General features: G+C 36.5%; 2 protein-coding genes across 7 annotated transcripts in view; one reads left to right on the top strand and one right to left on the bottom strand.

The window, feature by feature from the left end:
- The window catches only part of LOC103151897 (dual specificity protein phosphatase 19-like), a 20,628-nt gene extending 13,784 nt beyond the window's left edge, over positions 1 to 6,844 (bottom strand). The window contains exons 1-3 of one of the 2 annotated variants that reach the window (XM_007572167.2): positions 6,578 to 6,844; positions 5,764 to 5,806; positions 3,353 to 3,592 (exon numbers count right to left, since the gene is read on the bottom strand). In XM_007572167.2, the coding sequence (XP_007572229.1) occupies positions 3,353 to 3,581 (229 nt within the window). In that variant the 5' untranslated portion in view covers positions 3,582 to 3,592; positions 5,764 to 5,806; positions 6,578 to 6,844. The remainder of the gene's footprint in view (positions 1 to 3,352; positions 3,593 to 5,763; positions 5,807 to 6,577) is intronic. The other variant, XM_007572166.2, reaches the window with a different exon arrangement.
- Positions 5,783 to 24,758, top strand: part of nckap1 (NCK-associated protein 1) — a 54,022-nt gene continuing 35,046 nt past the window's right edge. For 3 of the 5 annotated variants that reach the window (XM_007572169.2, XM_007572168.2, XM_016681840.1), the window contains exons 1-2: positions 5,783 to 6,121; positions 23,793 to 23,903. In XM_007572169.2, coding sequence (XP_007572231.1) covers positions 6,014 to 6,121; positions 23,793 to 23,903 — 219 coding nt within the window. In that variant the 5' untranslated portion in view covers positions 5,783 to 6,013. Of the gene's footprint in view, positions 6,122 to 17,158; positions 17,177 to 23,792; positions 23,904 to 24,758 lie in introns of all 5 variants that reach the window. The other 2 variants (XM_016681841.1, XM_016681839.1) reach the window with 1 other exon arrangement.

Below are 24,758 nucleotides of genomic sequence, written 5' to 3'. Positions count from 1 at the left end.
TGGTTTTAGTTCAATTTTACAACATAAATGCTGTATTGTGTGTGGAAGAAGTTTTGCAATTGTCCATCCATCCATCCATCCATCCATCCATCCATTCATTCATTCATTCATTCATTCATTCATTCATTCATTCATTCATTCATCCATCCATCCATCCATCCATCCATCCATCCATCCATCCATCCATCCATTTTCTCTACACCCTTGTCCCTTAGTGGGGTCGGGACGGCTGCTGGTGCCTCTCCAGCTAACGTTCCAGGCAAGAGGCGGGGTCACCCTGGACAGGTCGCCAGTCTGTCGCAGGGCAACACATCTTGGACTCATTTATCACAAAAACCTGGAATGTTAACAAGTGTCTGTTGACTTTAAAAGACTACATGAATTTTCACTTTTAGGGAAATGTTGCAAAAAAATTAGTTGGAAAGCAAAAACTGCAGAGTATCAGCAACATTATCCCTTAGTGGAAAACATCCAGACACAAAATCCTTTCTGAACAGCTGCAGCTGCAAACAGGGAAGATATCAGTCAGCAGAAACCAACAGTGAAATAGCTTAAAGCCTGAGAAGGGGAAAAAAAAAAGGGGTTAGAAATCAAATTATTTGTAGTTACACCAGTCGTGGCTTATAGAGAACTGCTGCGATAAACATTCAGTACTATCTACGACTGCGTGCCGGCACATTCATGATTTTTCCTGAAAAGACTGAGTGGAGGCATTGTCATGATGATGCCTGAACACAGCTGAAGAAGAAGGTCGTAGAGGAAAGGAGAAAGTGAGGAGAGGTAAATGAGTGACTATTTCAGCTGAGGAAGGCAGAAAATCCCTGACAGCTAAATAGAAAAAAAGAGTCTTCCTCCATTTGTCAAACGGCTCATCATGACAACACCAGCAGTGGTTGAGAATGGTGGAGCTAGAAGGAGATGTATGGGCAGGAAGCAGAGTGTGATGGAGGGAGCTCCTCCAGGTCTCCTGCATGGATTCTCTGCGGCAGCTTACGTCTTCAAAGTGCAACATTTGCACTCTCTGCATAAGCCAAGACACTTTGACATAATGCCAGACTCGTGGCGTTGGGAAGTAAATCTAAATCCAAGTGATAGAAAGTGAGTGTGGGGAAATAAGCCAGCTATGTGTCACCAGTGGAGAAAGAAAATATTTAAAATGACATATCTGTGAACAGATGTGAGCAGGATTTTAATTCTTCTAAACAGCAGAATACCGATAGCCGTAACTTTTTTTCCATTTTCATTGTTATTGAGCTTGAGAAGCTCAAAAACTATGTTTGGGCTCAATTTTAATTTCTTTAAGAATGCTGATTCTGCCTGAAACTTTTCAAATGAAAACTGCAGTAAATAACATTTGATCGACTTAAGGGCAGGAATCCAAGATGAACAGTCACTGGAAAGACAAAAGGACAGAGAGAAAGGAAGGAAGGGATATAATTTTTATTTTAAACTTTCACAACCAGATTCTAAATTTATTAAAGTCTAATCTCAAATGCACAAAACAAAATTTTCTGCATTGCCTTTAATTATAAAAGTAAGTTGAGATGAAGCCATGATTGAAAAGGTGTGTGTGAAAAACACACCCAGTGATTCAGAAGCTTTACTATTTATTGCACATTATATATAGAATTTCCAATTGTACCTTCTGAACCATATGAAAGAAGGTTTGCTGCAGTTTATTTTCTATATGTTTGATAAAGGTAGTCAAACTATTGTTTTAGTCGGTTACAGTTTCTTTATTAATTATTTTACATTGGCTGTTAAACCTCTTATACACTGACTGAACAAATTAAAGTTATGTTGTTTTTACATGTTGGATCAAGCTTGTGAAGCTGTTGGTGTATTAAAGAGTACTGTACTGATGCCGTTATCAAAAAATGTGTAATTCAGCACATTTATGTCTGTTTTTTAAAAAAAGAAACGTTTCAAGTGACTTCAATACTGTTTTTCTGTATCGGATCGGTATCTGCTGACAGTAAAGCTCAGATATCAGTATCGGAAGTGAAATATACTGATAGTAAATGTCGCCCAAATTCTACAAAGTGAACATTTTTCCACCACGTTATAACAACGGTATGAGTCACCTCTATGAGCCAAACGGAGATCTTTTTTTTTTATTAATCCCTGCTGAGGAATTTGTTCTGATTCTTGCTGCGAGGTCAAGTATTTGCAACAGAAATGAGCAGCCCTCCAGAGCTGGTTGGGGATTCAGCGCTGAGCTCAGGGACACTTCAGAGTGGACGGACGGACAGATGCTGACGTGGAGACAGCAACCTGCGTCCTTCAGCAAGCGGGATGGGTCACCGTTCTCCCTGAGATGAATTTAAAGTTAATAACATTGATTTATTTGTCGTTAGGAATATATATTTATTTAATACAGAAACAATTACCTTTGTGGTCTTTGAGACAGAAGATCAAGTGTATCATTAAATCTCAAGAGCAACTATGAGGCCTTCCTAGCATGCAAAGTGTTTATTTGTAGACATGCTAAATGTGTGGCGTGTTAGTCGAATCACATTGGGTGGCAGGGCCACATCAGCAGATGAGACTTTATGAAACACATTTTCAGCAGCAAAATAGGCGCCACTTAGGGGTCACATATTGCAATTTTTTGGCTGAGCACCAATTTTTAAAGTTAAAGCCTGAATTACCTATTCCAATTTAGGTCCTTACTGGTTTAAATATAGTGAGAAAGTTGCTAAGTTGGCAACAGTGGAGTGACTATTAACCGCAGACATGACTAGGTAGGGGTCCCCTTGTTACCAAAGTCAATGCACAAAAATGAAGAAAAAAGAAATCAAAAGAAGACTAAATGAGCCCTCAAATTATGAACATTTATTAGGGTTGTATTTAATGTTTTTTGTTTTTATTGCAAGACACTTTACTTTTTTATCAACTAAAAATATTAAAAATTATCGAAACTCGGTGCAAGTCGAACAGGCACATACTATTTATGAGAATCGTTTTATGTTATATTCTTGATCGTGACCTTTAAAGGTTAGCGTCTGAAATGTGAAACAATTAAAACTGTTTCTCTTCATCTCTCCTCTTTTTGGAGGTCTAACATGTTTGATAAATTTATCTACAATTTATGTTACTTTTTAGTCTATTCCGTGTTTCCTTTGTCTAGTCTCTTTTACTAGATAATGGAATTGCAGTAAAATTGCATTTTACTGCAATTGTTGTTTTTCAGCTAAACCTGCTTTCTGACTTTAGAAACTGATTATATAATAAACAACCACCCCAAAACTTTTCTAGTTTATCTAGTTAATCACAGTTTTTTTCATTACCACATTTTTTCCCCATCAGAACATTTTACATTATAAAACAGCAAAATAATGAAAACTGTTACCGAGCAGCAGGAAGGGTCTGACTACCCCAACTTGTAGATCAAGGCTAGTATCTTCTACAAATCCACACCCGCCTTCCTCTTCCAGCTCCTCCACCTGCTCCACTTCACCCTCTGCTCCATCACTCCTCTTTTCCAGCAACGTCCTGCCCGTCACCGTGGTGACACGCGTGGACTGCTTCTTCAGGCGGTTTTTGGAGAAGCCCTGAATTTCCTGAGCCAGTGAATGCATTGCCCCAGGCCCTACAGGATGCAGGTGAAAGCAGAAGAAACATTAAGACTAAACATTAAGACATTAGTCACGCTTTTGAAAGTTTGCGTTGAGTGCGTGAGTCAAGACAGCAGCATGGTGCTTATTGTTAACCCGTACGTTGTAGCCGCATCTCCATAAAAATAAGCCTTCATAGAGGGTTTACCGTTTTCTAAAAGGGTTACCTGCACCTTCAGTTTGTGTGAAAGGTGGCATGAGTTATAAAAATTCAGAGGCACACAACCAAGAGCTGCGAGAGCACGCGAGCCCAATGAGCAGGTATGGCAATCCATAATGTGTCAACTATTAACCTAGCTTTAGATTTACAAAGGACATTATGTACATCTATAAAAGCAACATGGAAGTAAAGTTGTCAGTAGCAGACAGAGACAAGTATTCTTGTTGAGAGAAGCCAGAAGTTTACATATGGTAAAGTTACTATGATAACCCTCTAAACTTGTCATCACCCTGTTCAAGAAGCTGCTTTGTCCCAGAAAATGTGGTTTGAAATAAGTGAAAAAAAAAAGAAAAAATGTCTTGTAGCTCATGTCGTTACATGAACATTTCATGTATCGACATGAAAGGCTCAGTACATGAAAATTAGTTAACTAACTAACTAAGTAGTTAGTTAGTTTGGTAGGGAGGTAGGTTTGATCTTTTAGTATTTTTTCAGATAACGGCATTTTACTGCAATTGCTCATTTTTAGAAAAATTTCACACAGAATCAGATCAGCATTATGTAAAGATCTTAGTTCAGCAAATAAACTTAAAGCAGCAGAAAGTGTGCATGTGTGTGTGTGTGTGTGTGTGTGTGTGTGTGTGTGTGTGTGTGNATCTTAGTTCAGCAAATAAACTTAAAGCAGCAGAAAGTGTGCGTGCGTGTGTGCATGTGTGTGTGTGTGTGTGTGTGTGTGTGTGTGTGTGTGTGTGACGGGGAGCTCAAATGAGTCTAACAGAACAGCAGGAAGCTGAATTGACAATGTGATGCAGTCAAGGACAAAAATAAAATGTTATTCTTGTCAAATCTACCTTCCAGGTATTCAGTAGAACATTTAGAAGAAAATATTTTCTCTTTTACTTTTGTAACTTGTTATTAACCCCTTTATTGATTAATTTGAACTGTTCTTTTTTTGAACATGCAACTTTAATGAATTTTAAAAATGAAACTTTGCTGTTCCAGTTTGAATTCATTGAGGTTTTTCTTTAATCAACACATGGATAAAATGATACTTGCAGGGTCAAATACACTGAGGTAAATAAAAAGTATTTGATGGTCCACCATGTTTTTTCAACTTTGCTTCCTTCCAAACAATGGAGAGGTCTGTAATTTTCATCATAGCTCCATCTCAACTGTGAGAGACAGAATCTAACATAATCCAGAAAAGAACTACAGGTAACATTCGACCTGTGGAACAGATTTTTCTACCAAATATTAAGATATACTTCCCTATTGTTTCAAAGGCAATAAACTGCAAATTAATTAAATTATCCAGAAATAATAATTACAATGTAATTTACTGGATTTGCTTTAAGATTCTGTCTCTCAGAGTTGAGGTATATCTATCATGAAAATTACAGACCTCTCAACTTTTTAGAAGTAGGGAAACGTATCACTTATTCTCTCCAGTGTATACACATCCATACACAGTAGAATTTGCTACAAAATATCTACAAAATTTCACACTTTTTCAGTAAAGTGCCTACACAATATTATTATTGTTATTATGTATTAAATCAGCTCCTTTGTAATTTCATAGGTCTATTAAATTTTGTCTACAAAAATAATATCCATAGAAAGCCACTGATTAGAAATTCAGACAATTTTGTGTATCTTTCAAGTTGTACCACAATACTGTTTACTTTTTAAATATCTGGGCAGATATTTACATTACATGTGTAACTTTGACCAATATTTCTCTATGCGGATATTTTACATTGTGTATATTCATTGCCACCTCGTTTTTAATGCTTCAAAATGTTTTGTGTCAGTTCTTAAAATATAAATTGGATTACTTTGTGTATATTCTGTGTTTTTGGCACATTGATTAATCTGAACCTTGAGAGAAAAAATAACTCCTCCGTTCGATGTAAATATTAAACGCTTGCTTTTAAAATTCAAACGACATGACGCTAAACCGAACGTTACGACGGTATTTGAACGCACCACAAACCAGTCTCGTTGTAAAAACCAGGACAACTCCTCATCCCTGTGACCGAAAAAAAAAAAAAAACAGACAGGGAGACAGAGGGGTGGAGTACAGGAAGCTGCTGTCCCTAAAACCTATCTGAACATGGGCGAAATCTAAACACTACAGAAATCACAGTTTCTATTTTTCAATCATTTTTGGAACCAGAAGCTGCGGATATTTCCCATATTTTTTTCTGGATCGGGGTTGGAGATATAAAGCGAGAAGATGTCTCGGGGAGTGATGCAGCCCAGCCAGCAGAAACTGGCAGAAAAACTCACCATCCTCAACGACAGAGGCATCGGGATGTTGACTCGTGTTTACAATATCAAAAAGGTTCGCACACACATACACAGACGTGTCCCAATTTTAGCCAGAATTATGTGAACTGAGAAATTAAATGGTCTTCACCTGAATCCCCAAACTGTGTCACTGTTAGCCCTAGCAAAATACGAAACAAATATCAGTTGATTTATCACTTTCCATGGAACTGTAGTTGCATAAATGTATCACAAATACTTTCTAATGGTGTTATTTATTCGAAAAAGAATGGCATACTGCCATTTATGGACCTTAATATTCCTTAATATCCCCTCCCAGCATCCCTGGTTGTGGGTACTGCTAGCACAAGCCGTCGCGTTAGCTTGCGGTAAAAGTTGTACACCGGTTTTCAGATTTAAACTGGTTTTTTGCTCGAAATAAAATCAAACATGAACAGTTACTGTGAACATTTCTTCAACCCCAACCTATGAGAAGCTACAAATAAAAGTGAAACGAGCGCTCTCGTCAAACCTGAAGGCCTTCGTTGGTGCTAACAGCTAGCTAGCTAGCGTCGACTAGTAATGGCGGCGGCTCCTGGCTAATCCAGCAGTCGGGGCGTCGTCTCTGCTCCACCGAAACCCCGACCACGAAGCACCAAAACTCTCAGATACAGACACCCCCGCTGTCCGCATGACACTTCTGACCTGGGAGGCTGAAAATAAAGAACCTGGCTGCTTCCCTCACCCCGGCCCCCTGATTGAACTTGCAGCTAGCAATACTTAGCTTGCCACAAAAATGAAAGAAATAGGAAAATGAAAACATCGCAATGCTTATTTTCAGTTACAAATGTACAATTTATATTTCTTAACTTTAGGTTTTTAATAGACTCCGTTTTGTTCTCCAAAGTTCTCTGCTCATTTTAACAATGATACATTTAAATAAATATGCTTTTTATATATATTGGTGAAGGTATGGATTTCTAACAGTGTATGTTTCTTTTTTATTTGGTGAAGTTTAAGATCCTGAGTTCATAGTAAGGCAATGCATCAAGGCCTGAGATGCAATAGGTTTGACCCACCAGACAGATTTTTTTCACCAATGCTAGATTAGAATTAGATTCAATTGTATTATATTTTTTAATTCTACAGTTTCTTTGGGGTTCTTAAAATCCCTCTGAAAGTGAAGAAATTCTATTTTGTTATCAGTATTTGTTTCTAGCATTAATCTGGTTTGCAGTAAATCTAAAAAGAAAGGGCTTCATGAGGATGTCTGGCCTATTGATTCACATAATGATATCTGAACTGCAGAACTGTTAAAAATTCAAAAAGCAACTACACATTAATTCAACTTTGAAATTGCACCAGTGCTTCCTGTTCAAGCTGGGGGTTTTTATAGGTTAAACCTTTACTAATTTGAAATTACTCGATTTTTAAGTAAAACAGTTTTGCAAAATACAAGAACTCTGTAACTCTGTATTTTGTTTGAATTGTAGTCTGTTATTTTAAGTTCTTAGTTAATGATAAAAAAAACTATTGAAATGTTCAGAATTCAGACTCATTGCTTATTTGTTATTTTGTTTGTATAGAAGCAATTAAATATTAAGCATGTATATTTAAAAAAGAAAAAAATCAAGCCGGTCTTATTGTTAAAGCCAGTGTGAGGCAGGTGTGTGGCTTATCTCATAAGTTTATTTGCAATATAAAAAAATACTATTTTCTAACCCGTTAGGTTGCAGAAAGTTAATTTAACACACCAGTTCCAAAAATAAACTGTGATTGTGTTATATATGTCTACTATTATGAACTTAATGTGTACTTAATGCATTGGAGGCGAGACAGAAAAACATCCCACGTTGATCAGTTTTTGACAAATTACAACAAAAAGGTTCAAAACTTTTTAGGATTTTTATTTGTTTCATTTGATTTTCAAGCCTTTAGGCATCAATGCATTAGAAGTTTTGTATACTGTATTTAAATTGTCATTGCAATTTCAATTTTACACAACATCCCAGTTTTCAAAGTACTGATTGGATGCAATATTTGGCAGGGTATTATTATTCAAAGTTCCATATATACATATTCATTGCTTCTCAGTGATTTATTTATTTAGTCAGTCAGATAGACTCTAACACCCCTATATACCCTTTTTTATTTTATTTTTTTGCTTTATGAGATTCTGGAAAGTGATGGAGGCATTGTTGTCAGGTTGATCAAGATCAATATTAATATCTCAATGTTTCAACAAAAATATAAGCGTGCAGCCTTAATAATGTCTAATCCCTAGGGCTAATGGAAATGAGTCATTTTGCCCCTTTGTTAGTTTTTGCCCCCATGTTACACCCAAGCATTGCCGTTTTGCCCCAACCTGACTCCATTTCATACTTTTAAGCAACATATTTTCTACCTAACTGTTGCATACCAATTAATTACTCCTGAAAGTTGAACATTTGGGTAAATTATGGAGATAAATATTTGCAAAAAAACAAAATGCCTATATCCCACAATTTGTTCAAATGTAATTTGTCATGATAGACTTTATCTTCTATCCTTCTTTAACTGTTTCTATACTAGACTCTTATGAAATATAAGAGATGGTTCATGAGCAACCAAAGTATCAGCAGCTGTGCCTTTATTACTGTGTTAAGATCATAAATTTGTGCTGGAATAGGCTGGACCTGTCCCTCCATTTCTGGACAAGAAGGATGCATTTGGAAGAGTCTTCGCTTTGACAAGCCAGTGTTTCCCCAACCTTGGTCCTCAAGGCACACTGCCCTGCATCTTTTAGGTGTTTACTTGCTTCAGCCCAGCTCATTCAATTGATGGATGATTTACAGGCATTTGCTGAACTGCAATTACCTGAATCAGGAGCATTAAAGCAGGCAGATAGTTAACATGCTGGTCAGTGTGCCTTGATGACCAGGTTGGGAAACACTGATGTAATAGACCTTTGAAGGAAACAGCCCCTGAATTTAGATGCACCCTCTGATGGTCCTTCTTCTGACAAATATAATTGATCATTTATTAGCATTGCCAAACATAATGTTGTTACAGTAAACAGATTATAGAAAATTACATTAAACCCTTAAAATTCCCACAATTTGATCTGGAAGTGTGTAATGTGCTGCTAAAAATGCGAAGTTAAGAGTGCTTTCACTCCAAAATGGTTTGGGCCAAATTTAATGGACCACAATTTTGTTTCCCCAGAACAAGATTATGTTTAATATTTAATAACCAAATTTCTTTAAGTTAATTCTTCTTTACAAAAATGAACATTTTAGATACCCAGAATAACATTAAATCCTTGTAGATAGAGGCAAATTATTTCTTAATTTAATTAAAATTCAGAAATTCTTAATTGGTCCCACAGGGAACATAAATGTTGTTGCAACGCAAATTAATTCAAGTTTCTTCAAAGAGTTGTTGTATTAACAGGAAACATTCCCATTTTAGATGTATGCAAATATATCTTACTTCACATTGGAGAAAAGTACCACCATTACTATTATGTTTGTTTTTTTTGTTTGTTTGTTTTTTATTCAATATTAAAATGAATTGCCATACTCAGTCATTCAGGGCATCTTTGTGTAATTGCACCCAAAACATGCAACAATTGTAATTGGATGACATTATTTCAAGTTGGTTTGGTCCACTTTCAAAAGTTTAGGGTTATTATGAACAAAACCAAATGTTTGGTTGCCACAGTGACTACGCCCCAGATTATCTTGATGTGAAATCACTTTTGATCATCAACTTGAGAAGCCAATACAAGCTATTTCGGGTAGATGACTGCATTTCATACTCTAAAAAGTTGGATTTAAAATGACAAAAGCGACAAAAGTACAAAAAGATAAAATGACCCAGCTTCTGATCAAGTTATTTCCCAGCGTTTAGTGATGAAACAAACTAATTTTCAGCAAAAATATGTAATTTGTATGAGCTACAGTCCAATAGTTTGTGTTATTCTGGTACATTCATGGAGATTTTTTCAAAAATATTTCCTTATGAGGCCTAACTAACTTATATCTTGCTTACACTAAAATAAAACAGTGCCATTACTAAAGTGTAGATCTTTTCACTCTGTTTTTGTGTTGTGGTTGGTGTGTGAGAGAGTGGTCGGTCTGTTTGGGAGGTCTGCCTGTATGTGGGTGGGTTTGTATGATACACTGGAAGAGAAAGAGGCCAGTCATGTCTGATAGTTTCTGGGAGTACAGAGTGGAAGTTCAACAATCTGAAAGCTCATACTGTTTCACAACTTCACAGTTTGTCACACATCAGACCTGTTTCTGTTTTCATTTCCACCAAAAGTATAGAATTTGTAATCTTTTTGGGAAAAGTCCTAAAAAATTGTTCTGTATAGAAATGTTTTTTTTTTAATGCATGGAGAGCGTTATAAGACAGTGTGAGCAATCAGACATCTAGATTCAGCCTTTGATTACACCCTTCCTTTCCTGTCCTCCCTTCCTCCTTTTCTCTCTCTCTGAGTCATCATCTTCATATCTATCCTGACCTGACAAATCACAAGTCCTCTGAATATTTTTTTTCTCTTCTGAACTTTTGATCACATTTTCCTTCAGCTGTATAAAAACAACTTTGAATGTTTAACTACATCCCAAAAGCAGAAATTAAAAACTGGAACAATAATCTATTTAATCAGCTGCCATTTGGATTTACTCATCTAATGTTTAAAAATAATTCAAAAGCAATTTTATTTGATTTCTACATTTGGGAGAGTGCTCACTTAGAGATATATTAACATATAAGAACACATTGGTTTGCTGTGGTGGTGCAGGGGTTAAGCACAACCCACATATGGAGGCCTTAGTCCTCGACGTGGCCATCGCAGGTTCGATTCCTGACCTGGCGACCTTTGCCGCATGTCTTCCCCTTCTCTCATTTCCCACTTTCCTGTCAATTAACTATCAAATAAAGGCAACTAGAGCCCATAAAACCTAAAAAAAAACATATAAGAACACAACTGTAGTATCCTTTGTTTGCATCAGTATCATCCTATCTTTAATTTATTTATTTTTTTTCATATTTGACTTTATTGAAATTTGGCCAAAGTTTTGTTTGTTTAATTTTTGTCCTTCAGCCCTGGTTCTGTTTACATGCCGTTTTGACTTGTACTGTTTTATCTTCCCCTGCCTTTATTAAAGTCTAGCTGTAACGCTCCACTTTTGACTGTGAATCTGTTGGCCTCCTCTTTGACACTAAGGCTACGTTCACACTGCAGTATGAAGTGACCCAATTCCAATTTTTTTCTTTTTTTGTGTGTATCTGATCTTTTCATGACAGTCAACATGGATCAGATTTTTTGATGCGACCCAGGTCACTTGGATATGTGGTGTTAAATCTGATGTGTATATGATCTTTTCAAATGTGACCTTAGTTTGTATGGAATAAGACACTGCTGGGCAGGTCGCGTTTAACAAAATAAACAACAAAAACAAATGATCTAATGTAGGTCTCTGCTAGTTGGACAGACATTAGAGCAGAGAGTGGATAGTGAAAATATGAGATCACCTGTAAAGAGAATAAATAAATTTGAGTTGAAGCAGAAGTTTACTTTTCAATGTGAGTGACCTAAAATATACTAGTAAATTCACCAAGGACTGGCTGAGAATTATGGGAGTCAAATTTCAGATTTTGATCTTATTGGATTCTGTGTTGTGAATTCTGATGCAAGAAACCACTGAGATATCCCTGAAGGTTAGATGTTATACTGATTATGTATAAGAAGCATCTCACTAACTGTGTTTCTATTACAAATTTGCTCAAAACTTTCAGTATTCTGCTAATGTTGAAAAAACACAATTTTGCAACAGTATTGTTTCCATTAAATAAGAAATGCATTTAAAATCTTGTGAATAAGTTTGTTCACGTGATACGTCATTAAGAAAACATGCCGCGCCATGATCTTTCAATTACTTCCTGTCGTCCTCTTCGTGATTTGCACCACTGGCAACATTGAAAGTTCATTAAACAGCAAAAAAATCCAGGGCCTTTATTAATATCCTCATTCAGAACAGGAATACTGTAAAAAATATTTAAACAAATTAACATTTTGTAATTTTTTTTTACCTATATCTGCATTTCAAATGCAGCCAGAAATGCTAAAAGAGTTTTGCTTTAGAAACTTCCTTCCCAGCCCCATTTTTCACAATAGGACAATTGTTAAAGTAGTTGTGTTTACATTACAAATGTATGCAAAACAGTGTCTGTTTTCTGGTAATGTAATAAAAAGTAAAAAAAACAAATCACAATTTCGTAATTGCTATGTTTCCATCAAATAATATGCGCAATTAAAATCACAAGTGAATAAGTTTGTTCACGCAGAGTCATTAATAAACATTCCGTGCCTTCATCCTCCAACTACTTCCTGTCATCTTCTTTGTCGTTTCCGCCAGTGAAAAAATCTGGTTGCTGATCAAGTGACTCTTGATGCGAAAAAAGTGTTTGTGATATAAACCCATTTCGGTACAGCCAAAAAAACCACCTCATTTTAGCACCAAAACTTTATCAAAAACACAATTTTTTTTCAAAATTACAGTGTTTTTATTATGCAAATTTATTTTCGAGATATCAATTTGAACATTAATGTGGTCAATGGAAACGTGTGGACTTAGTTGGAACTCTTGGTTGTTATGTTCTTGCTTTGCATGAAGATGCACTTGGCTGCTGATATTATGAGCACCCAACCACTGGGTGCTCTAGCACCCAGTGGTTGGCACCCAGCCCGCACCCAGCCCGTCTAAAAAAAGACGGACTGTTTTTTTTAACTCAAAAACAGCCCGTCATGTTTTTGAGTTAAATTTTTTTTTTTAAATTGACAGGAAATTTTTAAAATATCACTTCATAATTATGTATTATTGAAAAATTGGAAGATTAATACCTGAACACCAACTATAAGTCTTAAAAAATTCAAGTTTTATAAAGACTTAAATAAATAAGCAATGCTCAGCCTGGTGAGGGCACAAGTAAAGCCTAGTGGCCTGCCAGGCTTATAATACGCTGGGGGAAACCCTGACTTCCCTACGAAATGGAAAAAGAACCGTTCGATAGTACTTTTTGGGCTCAGCCACATATGATAATCAGCCATCAATGCGTCAAGAGCATCAACAATACCCATGAACGTGTTGTGCAAACTTATAATGCCTGGACATGTCATTGTAATGTTCTGTTTCAACGTATTTGTCCCAAACGTTGTGCTGATAGTGATTACCCCTCTACTGTCAGACCATTTCACTGCTCTTGAGACAAAATTGTTTAGTAAAAGATGCTGATAGTCTTGGATAAGAAGGAGAATGCCTTACTCCTCTGTCTGTTGTACCAGAATCCTCTCCTTGGGCTTCACGGCTTAAAACTACCAAGAGTGCATATTCGTATGTATCCCATTAATGCCAGTTGAAGCATTCAACTTTCACTGGAACTAAGGGGCCAAGCCCAGCTTCTGAAAAACAACCCCTCACCATATTTCTCCCTTCACCAAACTTTACACTTGGCACAATGCAGTCAGACAAGTACCGTTGTCCTGGCAATCGCCAAACTCAGACTCATTGGATTGCTGGACGGAGAAGCTTGATTTGTCATTCCAGAGAACGCGCCTCCACTGCTCTAGTGTCCAGTGGCAACATGCTTCACACCACTGCATCTGAAGCTTTGCACTGCACTTGGTGATGTATGGGTTGGATGCAGCTGCTCCATCATGGAGAACCCATTCCATGAAGCTCTATGTACTGTTCTTGAGTGAATCTGAAAGCCACATAAAGTCTTCAGACTCTTCAGAAAGTTGCCGACCTCTTCACACTATGCGCTTCAGCATCTGCTGAATACGCTCTATCAGCTTACGTTGCTGTCGTTACCAAACACTTCCATTTTCTAATATGACAGCTGACTGTGGAATATTTAGGAACAAAAACATTTCATGACTGGATTTGTTGCGCAGATGTCATCCTATCACAGTTCCACACTGGAATTCACTGAGCTCCTCAGAGCGACCCATTCTTTTACAAATGTTTGTAAAAACAGTCTGCATGACTAAGTGCTTCATTTTATACACCTGTGGCCATGGACGTGATCGGAACACCTGATTCCAGTGATTTGGATGGGTGAGCAAGCAATCTTCTTAGTTTGGTATTTGCTTCACAGCAGAACCATAAATGCCTTACATAAGCTTAAGACTCCTATTTTGAAATAAGAAAGGAAGTAGCTCTTGAGTATTTTTTATTTTTAATCTTTATTTAAGAACAAATTCATATTTACAAGAACGACCAGGCAGGGAAGATAGGAAGATCAAGTAAAACACTTTACAGTAAATAACAAATATTAGCAACACTGTTGATGTCATAAAACAATAAAAACAATACAAGTTCCACTGTGGGAACATCAACTAATAAAGACTTAACAGACAGCTGTTTTAGAAAAGTGATAAAGACATTTTCCCCACTGTTTAATCTGTTGGGTGGGACCATTTTCAGTTAAAACAAAAGAGAAAAGGTTGACACTCTGAGACATGATACAAAAAAAAAAATCATGAACGCTAATTAGCCCCTACCGCTATGATAGAAGCTTACTATCAACATTGAACAAAAAATCCAGAATACATAGTTCTCATTTGACATCACATTTCCATGAACTTTGTAGCTGATAGCCATCTTTGGCAGGCATTTGTTATGGAGTTGCAATGACAACAATAAATAGACCACAAGCTTAGAACTAACTCTTGCCTTGTTCCTATCTAACTTACAAACAATATAAGTGCATTACAACTATTACTTGATCACAATTTTTGATTATCTTAGTATTACACAGAGGTGGGTTGATTAAATATCAGTGATCTTTACTGTAATACTGCTGAACTAGCTAAGATGGACAAGTAGCCTATAGTGTATGTTGCTATATGTCCTTACTCTGCCAGTCATCAGAACCTTATTATTCACATGAAGAGTTCGTACGTCTTTTACAAATCTGTTGAAACATTGATTGTGAGTCGATAGATTTCAGGCTGCAAAGTTCCTTCATGTTGTATGCACTCGTGTTGCTCACTAGGTAGTTAACTATATCCTAGTAGATCGGCGGCAGCTTGTTGATATCGTCTGACTTGTTTCCATTCTCCGTCACATCCACGTCAATCCCGACGGCAACAATTTTGTTTATGCATCTTACTTTTGCACATTGGTGAAGACTGTCCACATATTTTCTTTTTGTTGGTCTCAAAGCTATGGGTCCGCTATCCATTGCGCATGCGCTTACCTATTAAGAGGGTCCAGATCACTTCCAGTTCAGACTTGAGGGAACTGTGTTTTGATCCTTTCATGTTCATAACCTACAGTACTAAAACTGATAAAATCTGATCTGAACCTAATAATTCTACACAGAACAATTACAGATTCATGCTGCCTATATCTTTTTTATGGAGATCAAAAAATGGAGAGTATTTGTAATTCCTTTTTTTTGTCATTTTGACCACTAACTCAAAAATTAGTTGTGCTAATGCTAACGCATTAATTGTAAATATTAGCCTTGCTAATGCTAAAGTGCTATATCAGCATAGTATTTAATGGAAGCTAACACTAAAGTGCAACCTTCAAAGACGTTGATACCTGCCATTAGTTTGGCCATTACCTGCCACACAAGTCTCCTCGACTCTCATCTTTCTTTAGTGCTGTGTCTGAGATTTCTCTGGTAGAATGTTAGCCTGGCCAGTCAACAAATACAAGGAGGTGTTATGAATGAAGACATTGATTTTCTGTGCTGTTTTAGAATTGTAGGGTTGTAGTTTTAGCAATGGCAGCGGAATTAGTGAAAGAGGCCGTTCAGTCCATGCTGACCACGCTTATAAATATTGAGAGATTAAAGTCAGACCAAGAGGAAATTTTAAGACGTTTTATTGCTCTGCAATTTTTGCAGTGGGTCAGAAACAATAGTTGTTTACAGTGCATGCAATTTCTGGTAAGCTGCTTAGCATAGCTGATGTATTTTGGCTAACAGCCAAGTGTTAGTGACTGGGTAAAATCCGATCCAATCAGTTAAAACTTTGAGTTCATTCCTTCAGCAAGCAATTATTTCTCAATAGACCCTCTGCACGAAGCAAAGCATAGAACAAGTGGGTAGTTTTTACCATGCTAACCCACCATGTGTCAATGACAAAACCCATACCACAACATGGTATCAACCTCAACAGATGTAGTTTTCATTCTTGTCGAAATCATTAACTAACCAGGAGTGGCCAGCTTAGCCCAATGAGAGAAAAGAATAAAATTTAGAGATTTTTAGGCTTTTTTAAAACATTTTTTAGCTTTTCTATAATGGAGTTTCTCCTGAATTGTACTTTGTTATAAGCCATTAGCTATTCTCATTAGATATAGAATAGCTAAATGCCTAGTTCTACACCTTTGGGTGAATAGTTTTTACCCTGCAACGCCATCTAGAGATGGAACTGAAAAGACCGAACCTAATTTGTAAAATGACATTCTTCAGATACACCTCAATCAGTTTTTCTTTAACACCAAGAACCTTTACAGAGGACTACGTCTTAAAGGAGAAGGGATTAAAATCTGCAATAATGAAACCATGACACTTCAAATTCAAGAATACTTCCTTATCAGTTACTAAGCGACAGTCGTGACGTAGAAACACTACAGGTGCCCAACGTTGTTTTTCCCTACCGGTGTGAGACGCTGCCGCTGCTGACTGGAGTGCCAGCCGTATTATTTCAGGGCTTTCCACACCCTCAACATGGATGTGATATTTTCACCGTCTGTGTGTGTAGGTGGGGATTATACACTCTGTTACTTTTAAGACGGTGTGCTTCATAAGTGTTAATGTGATAAATGTTGGCACAGCATGTCTTTTTTTCCTTTTCTTTTTTATGCGCAATGTTGAAAATGATTGCCGGAAGGGATATCCTTGTTTAAGTTCTCAGATGTATAAAGAGCAGTGTTTTATTTTTATTTTTTTAAACTTCTGTTGTGTGTTTTTTATGTTTGTAAAAGTGTGTGTGTATGTGGACTTGCTATAGTTATGAAGCAGTTTGCTCAGGTGGACTTTTTTGTTTTGATTTTTTTTTTCTCTTCTTCTCTCCGTTCCAATGCTTCCCCCTTCTCCTATGCAGCAAGGACAAGTTTGGAAGGTTTGCACAATTTATCACCTTCCACTGATAAAACCCCGTCCTCCTCCCTTTTCACCCTTCCTCTACTGCCTCCTCTTTCTCCCTTCCCTCCACGTCCTCCTGGCTACCCGTACTGATCTGTTGGTTCCCTCCTTCGTACCTCACTCCTCTTCATGTTTGAGTCTGTAATGTTGAGAGTAAGGCCTGAGCTCCATTCACTGTCAAGTGTATCGTCCACTGATGCCGATTCTTTTCTGTTCCTCATTTTTTTACATATTTTATTTCAGCCCTATTCGACAGCGTAAGCTATTTCAGTTCAAGTTGTGTCCGACAGTTAGATCTTATGTGATTATCTAAATATCTAATATTTCAGTTTGATTATGTGAGATAGGAATATATTATCCTAAATGTAAGAAATTTATCACATCGTAATTTATCGTGATAATTTCTTGTCAAGATAAGAATTTTGATTTATTGTTGCCACAATGAATTGCATCTTTCCTGCCAACAGCCTTCACCATCTTCAATAACTCTTTGAAGAATTAATGAGTTACAACAAGATTTAATTTTCCTTTGGGGTTAATAAAATATTTTTGAATTGAATTGATGATGTTTCAATTCCTCAAAACTATCTGTATTGTCATAATTTTTTGTTTTACTATTTACTCACTATTTATTCAGAGCATCAGTAAATACCAATAGATTTGAAATTATGATTAAAACCATTTATTGTGTCCAGTTCAGTGATAAAAATCAGACTTTTTTGTGTGACTGGTGTCCTAAAGAAATGCATTAGAATGGATATGTTTTTCAGTTTGTTTGTGGGGCACTGATTGTGCCACCCTTAACAGAGTTAATCTAACACAAAGCTACTAAAAGAATGTAGCCGTGTGCTGATTGCAGTTTTTTGGCCAATCTCCAATTACTGATCTTTAAAATTCCTGACCTGCCGATTCCAATTTTGGCCGATACAGATTTTTTTGTATGAAATGTCGCCAAATATAGTAAAAAAATCGAGTTGGCAATAGTGGGGGTGACTATTGTAAACTGTAAAGATGCAGGCATGACCTGGTGGGCCGGTCTGTCAGTCAAACCTCTCTCACAGGAGAGCAGAAAGAGGACAGTGGTTGAGTTTTTGTTGAGGTAGGTAAGATCAGCTTCACATGTGTGGGTCAATCATCGATCTCCCAAAATTAAGGAAATTGGCACAGATAAATCGATGCACCCTTACTAGAATGTATTAATCATAACTTCTTGTGACGTTTTCATACTGTATATTTTACACCCAATCTGTATTCAAGCACACAGATCCGTTGGTATATGGCAAAAAAACAAAAAAAAAAAAACAATTGCTTGTATTTGTAGCAAACGTCCAGATGAAGGTCTGGATGTTTTGCTAAAAGTATATTTTGAAATCTTCATGTTCACTGTGGTTTGGAGTAGGGATACACCGATTCACTTTCTTCACTTCTGATACGGATGTCTGAGGTTTAGTATTGGGCGATATCAAGCCGATATAGAAAAACAGTGCTGAATTGACTGAAACGTTTCTTTTCTTAAAAACAAAAAAATAAAAGACGTAAATCTACTGAATTAGAAATTTATTTCATAGCTTTGCACCAGTACAGCACATTTAAATACACCAAAGTCTTCACAGTCTTGGTCAAACATGTAAAAACAACACAACTTTAATTTGTTCAGTCAGTGCAATTAGGAGAGTAACAACATTGATTAAAAATAGGAAATTTTTTATTGTATTTAAATATCGTTGAATTGCTTTAATTTGTTGCATAAAGCAACAATTAATTTCTTTTGTTACTAGAATAGTACTACATATTGATTATTTGTTATAATATTAAAGTTCCATACATATTTTACTAGGCAAGGAAAGCGGGTAATGGCATTCTTTTGAAATTATTTATTTTGTTTTTAAACTACAGCAAACCTTGATACCGGTAACCAGCCTATACCGTTATAGTGTAGACGGGTTTACACCCACCTTTTAGCCTTTTGCTTTCTCACTGGGGTGAGAAGTCAAAATGTAAACACAAGGAAAATTGGCACCATATTAAAATGTTATTTTAGAGGGACAACAGCAAAACAGAAATTCATTGCTTTTTCTAAACTGTAAAAGTCAGTATCATATTTAACCATGGTACACAAAAATCTTTCAGTCCCTTTACTTTCAAAATTATTTGGTTCTTTGTGAAATCAAAGTTGGAAAAAAACCCCAAAGACCTCCCTCCCTGGAAGCCAACGTTTCTTCCCAAATACAGCGAAAAAATTTTCAATGAGTCAATTATTCTTAATTCTTATTTTTCAAACTAAAATATTATTTTTTTTATATTTCATAAAATGGAAAATAAACACTTGACACTAAGATTATAAATATATATGAAAAATGTAGATGAATAAAAAGTCAAACAATAAGGTCAAAGAATTAAAAATGTCAAATATAAAAGGATCAAGATTGAAATAAACAACAGTAGGTCTCCGAAAATAAAAATGTCAGTTTTAAATATTTTTTGTTTGAATTTTCAATCAAACACAGTGTCAGCCTTTGAAAGCATGGATGGCTCAGTTTGGACCATGTTTGTTTTGAAATATAAAAGATGAAGTCCTGAAAATTTATCAAAATTGATATGGAGAGATTATTATTTTTGACATTGAGGTAACTCTACTCTAAAGATAATAATAATAATTAAAAAAAAGTAGTTGGTTGGAAAGACAAGACTTTTTCACACACGATTACAAAACAGTAAGCTGATAAAAACATAAGCAAAACCCCTTTACTTTTCCAAAATTTGATTTCAAAAAAAGTTCGGCTTAGGACAAGTAGAGTAATGCCTCTCAAGTGGTTGAGTTTCTAATGAGAAGAGACCGTCCATTCTTCAGAGCTGTTATTGTTCTTTTCTTTTCCAGCGGTTAATCTGACTTAGTGAAAATGAGAGGTCCTGTCCTGTGAGAAACGACAGACGAAAATGAATTCACCTCAGGGAGGAAGTGGTTTGCGGCAGACTCATAAACCGCATCTAGTAATTAGCAGACTTAATTACTTTTCAGATGTATGAAGTCTTTCCTGGCTTTTCTGCTGTGTCTGTCGGTGTATGGACCCCTTGAGAGCCTCGGCTGTTAATTGGTACCTGGAGTGTTAAATTGACGGTAGAGGCCAGAATCAGATCCATTCTAGTATCCAGGAAACTGCCCCCTTATTTTTTTTTCTTATCCAATAATGCTTTTTTTTATCTTCCTCCCATCTCATGTCCCTTCATTCACTGCAACCCTCTTTGCATCCATTTCTTCACTCCTAACTCAAACTCAGTTAGCTAACTTATTACTCCAGCTTTCACTAGCACTAATGGCTGCAGCCACACCATTTAAATACTAAATGACTCCTATACTCCTGAAACAAAATCTGTTACATAATTATGTCAAATCAATTGAGAAACTATTATGTGATATAGTTTGATTGCACATGCACTATTATAAGTAAACAACAAAAAAAAGATAGTTCATTGAGGCTTTGCACCATACCTTGAGATTTGAAAAATTGACACTCTTGGTCTCCATGTTCACCGCCATTCAAATAAATTCCATTTTGACAAAATGTTGCTTATAGTTTCTGCTCCAAATTTGATAAACATTGCTACTCTACATGCGTGTCAGCACTCCCTTTATGTCGGTGAGTAATCTTCTGTTTGTGTTTAACAGTGAATGGAAGCAGTTGGAAGTCTCACGTGGCTACATGCTATTAGACTATAAGCTACTTTTGAGGTTTTTTGCTGTATTACAGAAATGCAACTGTCAAAATATTATTTCGTTAACAGCGTTTCACACAACAGATGATGTCATCACAGCACATTATTAAAATTAATTGCTTCCAGGTGATGCTGCACATGTGGTTGCTGCAAGGGAAGTCAAAATATTCACTGTGGGTCATTCATTTGGTCCAAACACTACTGAAGATTATCACTGAGTTTGAAAGTGCATGAGCAAAGTTTGGAAAGAGGGCTGTTTTTATTTCAGTGCATTTCTGAGACATTAACACAGGATAGGTAAATGTAACAACCAAAGTAAAACCTTAGAAGCTGCTCAGAAAAATATGTGGCCACCTTCCTGATCTGGCTCCTGACTGATTGAGATGTATTTGGAAACAGTGGCGTGAACTACTTATCACTGAGCCTTGGCTTGTTCCCTCCCTTTAAGCCTAGGTTTCTATTGTTTCATAATTACAAGTATTTAGAACAAGGGAAACTGTTTTTGGTGATTGAGGAGAAATCTGCCCTCCCCCTTGGACTATATATGAAACTCACCAACATTTAGGGTTTTTTTACACCTCATACTCTGGTATATTTGGTTGGATTGTGGACCAGAATTGCAACATTTGCTCCATTTTGAGTTGGCATGGTTCGCTTTAACACTGCACTGTGTCAAACAAACCAAACCCGTTGAAAAATCTGTTCCCCGTTCGTCTGTATTGGCGCTGTACCAAGAACCACTGAAGGAAATGACACGAAAAAAGACGCTGAGCATAACTTTCTTCTTCACAAAATATAAACAAAAATTTAGTGCCATCAGATTTTAGTGATTGGTTCTAGTGCTGGACTTGCGCGTTTGTTTTGGTTGTATTTATCCAGAATGCCCTGCGCTTTTGCCTGCCTCCTGCTTTTGGAATTGTCTCCAGTCAATATCTATATGCTTATTCATGTACCAATATGTCACAGATATGGATAACTTGTTAAAAGGAAGTAGGCCTAGCACAGTTGACGCACAATAAAACTAAAATTTTAGATTCATTGTTGAAGCTTTCACAGCATTAGATCATTTAACAGTGGCTATAACGCCCAAATTTTACTCCCAACTGGTCAATGTTTAATTCTTCGTTTGAAATTTTTTTTGTGTATTTCTGTGTCAAGACAGTAGGCTATTCAAGGTATATAAAAACCAAAAACTCTGCAAATAACAGCAGAAATGTTATTTAAAATGAATACTTATTATATCCAGAATCTAAAGACTCTTTGAGTTTGTTGGGAGCAATGCAGGAAGGATCTACTTTAATGCTCCTTTGTGCACTTCGGATGCATCAATTTGTCAATAAATTAGCTACATGAGATACATGAACAGCATTTAAAACATTTTTATTAACCATTTTAAATTTCATTTAAAGGTTATGTAAGATTGGTTTCAGGTGTTGTAGATAACAGTACACATTCTTTAGCTAATCTTGCTAGCATTTTAGCTTTAAAATGGATCAATGACAACATCCAAATGTAAAATGATGCATTTTTAGTTGGTTTAAAGTCAAATTCTGTTGTCATTCTTCTTTTTTTTTTTCTTCTTTTTTTTACACTGATTTTCCATGAGTGTCCCCCTGCCTACGTCCAGATCTGTTCCTGTGCAGTATTTATTCTAATATTATTAGAAGCTTTATTTTCAGTAGGCACTTTTCAGTTTGTTTGTGCAAACCTGTATTGCAAATTGCTGAGGGAGCTAGTGGAAAATTGTGTGATCTGTGGTTAGATTGTTTTTGTTTTTAATAATGACTTGTGTTGTAACTGTGACCTGATGCAATACGAACTGAAGTCCAGGCTCATATTGTGGTCTTGTGTCTGGGCTGTGGGTATTTTTAGCTGTCAGCACAGGTGTAGTTTTAGTTTTCCACTTTAATTTGTGTACTGGCTTAATTTTTTTCTAAATAAGTATTTTCAGGCTTCATCCAGTAAGAAACATTAAGATGGCGGCCTCTGTCTCGGGTGTATGCATGTGCCATATTTTCATCATTCAATACTACAATACCTCTATAATGCATGGACGCTGTTGCTTCCCCCTGGGTCGAGCAAATACTGCTACACTTCTACAGGAATGAATGATACGCTTCCGCTCTGCAAAAAATTCTGCTCATCTTGATACAGATGACATGGAGCACTAAAACAAAATCCACTTCTTTCTTTTTACTTACTTTTTTCTTCTCTGTACATTGCTTCTCACCTATTTCATGTCAACTCTGTCTGTATATCACCACCCGTCACATAGTTGCATTAACCACTCAGACACACTTTGAATCAGAAACGCTCTCCTCTGGAGCTCCTTCAGTGGTTCTCACCATTTTTATGGCTAATTCTTTTGGATTTATTTATTTTTCTGCTTTTTCTTAAACACATTTCTTCCCAATTATTAAAGTACTACTTAAATATGAACTGCCGTATAGCTGAGAACCACTGCTGACTTCAGGCACTTGCTCAGGCTAAACTTGGTTTATCCAGAAATGAAAGCCAGTTTATAAACATTAAGCTGCGAGTCTTTACTGACATGTGAATCTAAATGGGAAATGCACTAGTCACAGAAGTATCTAGTTAAAAAAAACAAAACAAGACTAAATCTAGTAAATGGTAGCATATCCTTTCACCACACTCTTCTTTAAACTCTGGCGTGGGATAAACCAGGATTGACTGCAAGCACTAAACCATTTCTGTTGAATAACTGGATCTAACATGCCAGATTTACAAGGAAAGGCATGTCAGAAAAGCTGAAACAAAGCGCAAACAGGCTGTTTTGTTTCAGTCTGAAATATTGCATGTATGTAGATATATTTTTGTTTCTCCTCACAACCTCTTTTTCTTTTTTTTCTTCTTTGCAGGCATGTGGCGACCCGAAGGCCAAGCCCTCCTATCTTGTTGACAAGAACCTGGAGTCGGCTGTTAAATTTATCGTTAGGAAGTTTCCTGCCGTGGAAACGCGCAATAACAACGTAGGTGATGGAGGATGTGAATGCATAGTGTTTTCCGGCTTTATCTGTGTAGCTTGTGTGTTCCAGTGCGTAACTATAACCTTATCCTGTTTTACCCAAGCTAGCAATAATCAGAGTTGAAATAACTTGTCGATATGCTGATCAATAAGGATTTAATTTACTGTCAAACAGTGTAAAGATGTTAGCTCAGTAGACTGAGCCCTTCTTTTAAATTAAACCAAATTGAGTTTATTCAACTGGGAAAATGTAGTGCCATGGACCCCACTTCCCTTTCGCCCACCAACCTTCCCCCGTCTTTTCACGGTTCAGTTTCTGTGGGTTTTCCTTATTTTAGATTTGTTTTTTTGTGGAATGCAACTTCAAATTATTTGTGGATTTTTTTTTTCCATAGAGCCTATCTAAAATATTCATAAGAAAACGCAGCTTGGGAAGCTGAAATACAGACCCACATTGCTAGTAGATGTACTGTTGGTTGGCATTTGGAAAGGAGCCAGTCTAGGATAGCCGCATATTTTTCTTTGCCCCTTATTGGTTGAACTCACAAAAGAGTCAGGAAAGGGCAGATATAAGGAAGACTGTAGCTAGCTGGTTAGCTGGTTACCTCATTTCTGTTAGCTGTTTAGCTAACTTCTGTCAGCTGGTGAGGTAGCTTCTGCTTTTTCCTATGTTATCTGTAGCTTAGCATAGTGTAGCTGTTTTAGATGTGATTTAACATTGCTTACCTCCATGATTTTCAACTAGGTAAATCCATGGGTAGCAACAATTAGTTCCTCTCTTATTATCCACATAAAAAAAAATCTGTTTTTAAACATGGTCTACATCCACAGAATGGGGTAAAAACTCATAGCCTAGCCT

This window comes from Poecilia formosa, unplaced genomic scaffold (assembly GCF_000485575.1).
Source record: "Poecilia formosa unplaced genomic scaffold, Poecilia_formosa-5.1.2 Scaffold296, whole genome shotgun sequence".
In the NCBI taxonomy this organism is placed as follows: domain Eukaryota; kingdom Metazoa; phylum Chordata; class Actinopteri; order Cyprinodontiformes; family Poeciliidae; genus Poecilia; species Poecilia formosa.
Note: the sequence above shows the minus strand (reverse complement) of the source record. Positions and strands in the feature narration are given on the sequence as shown.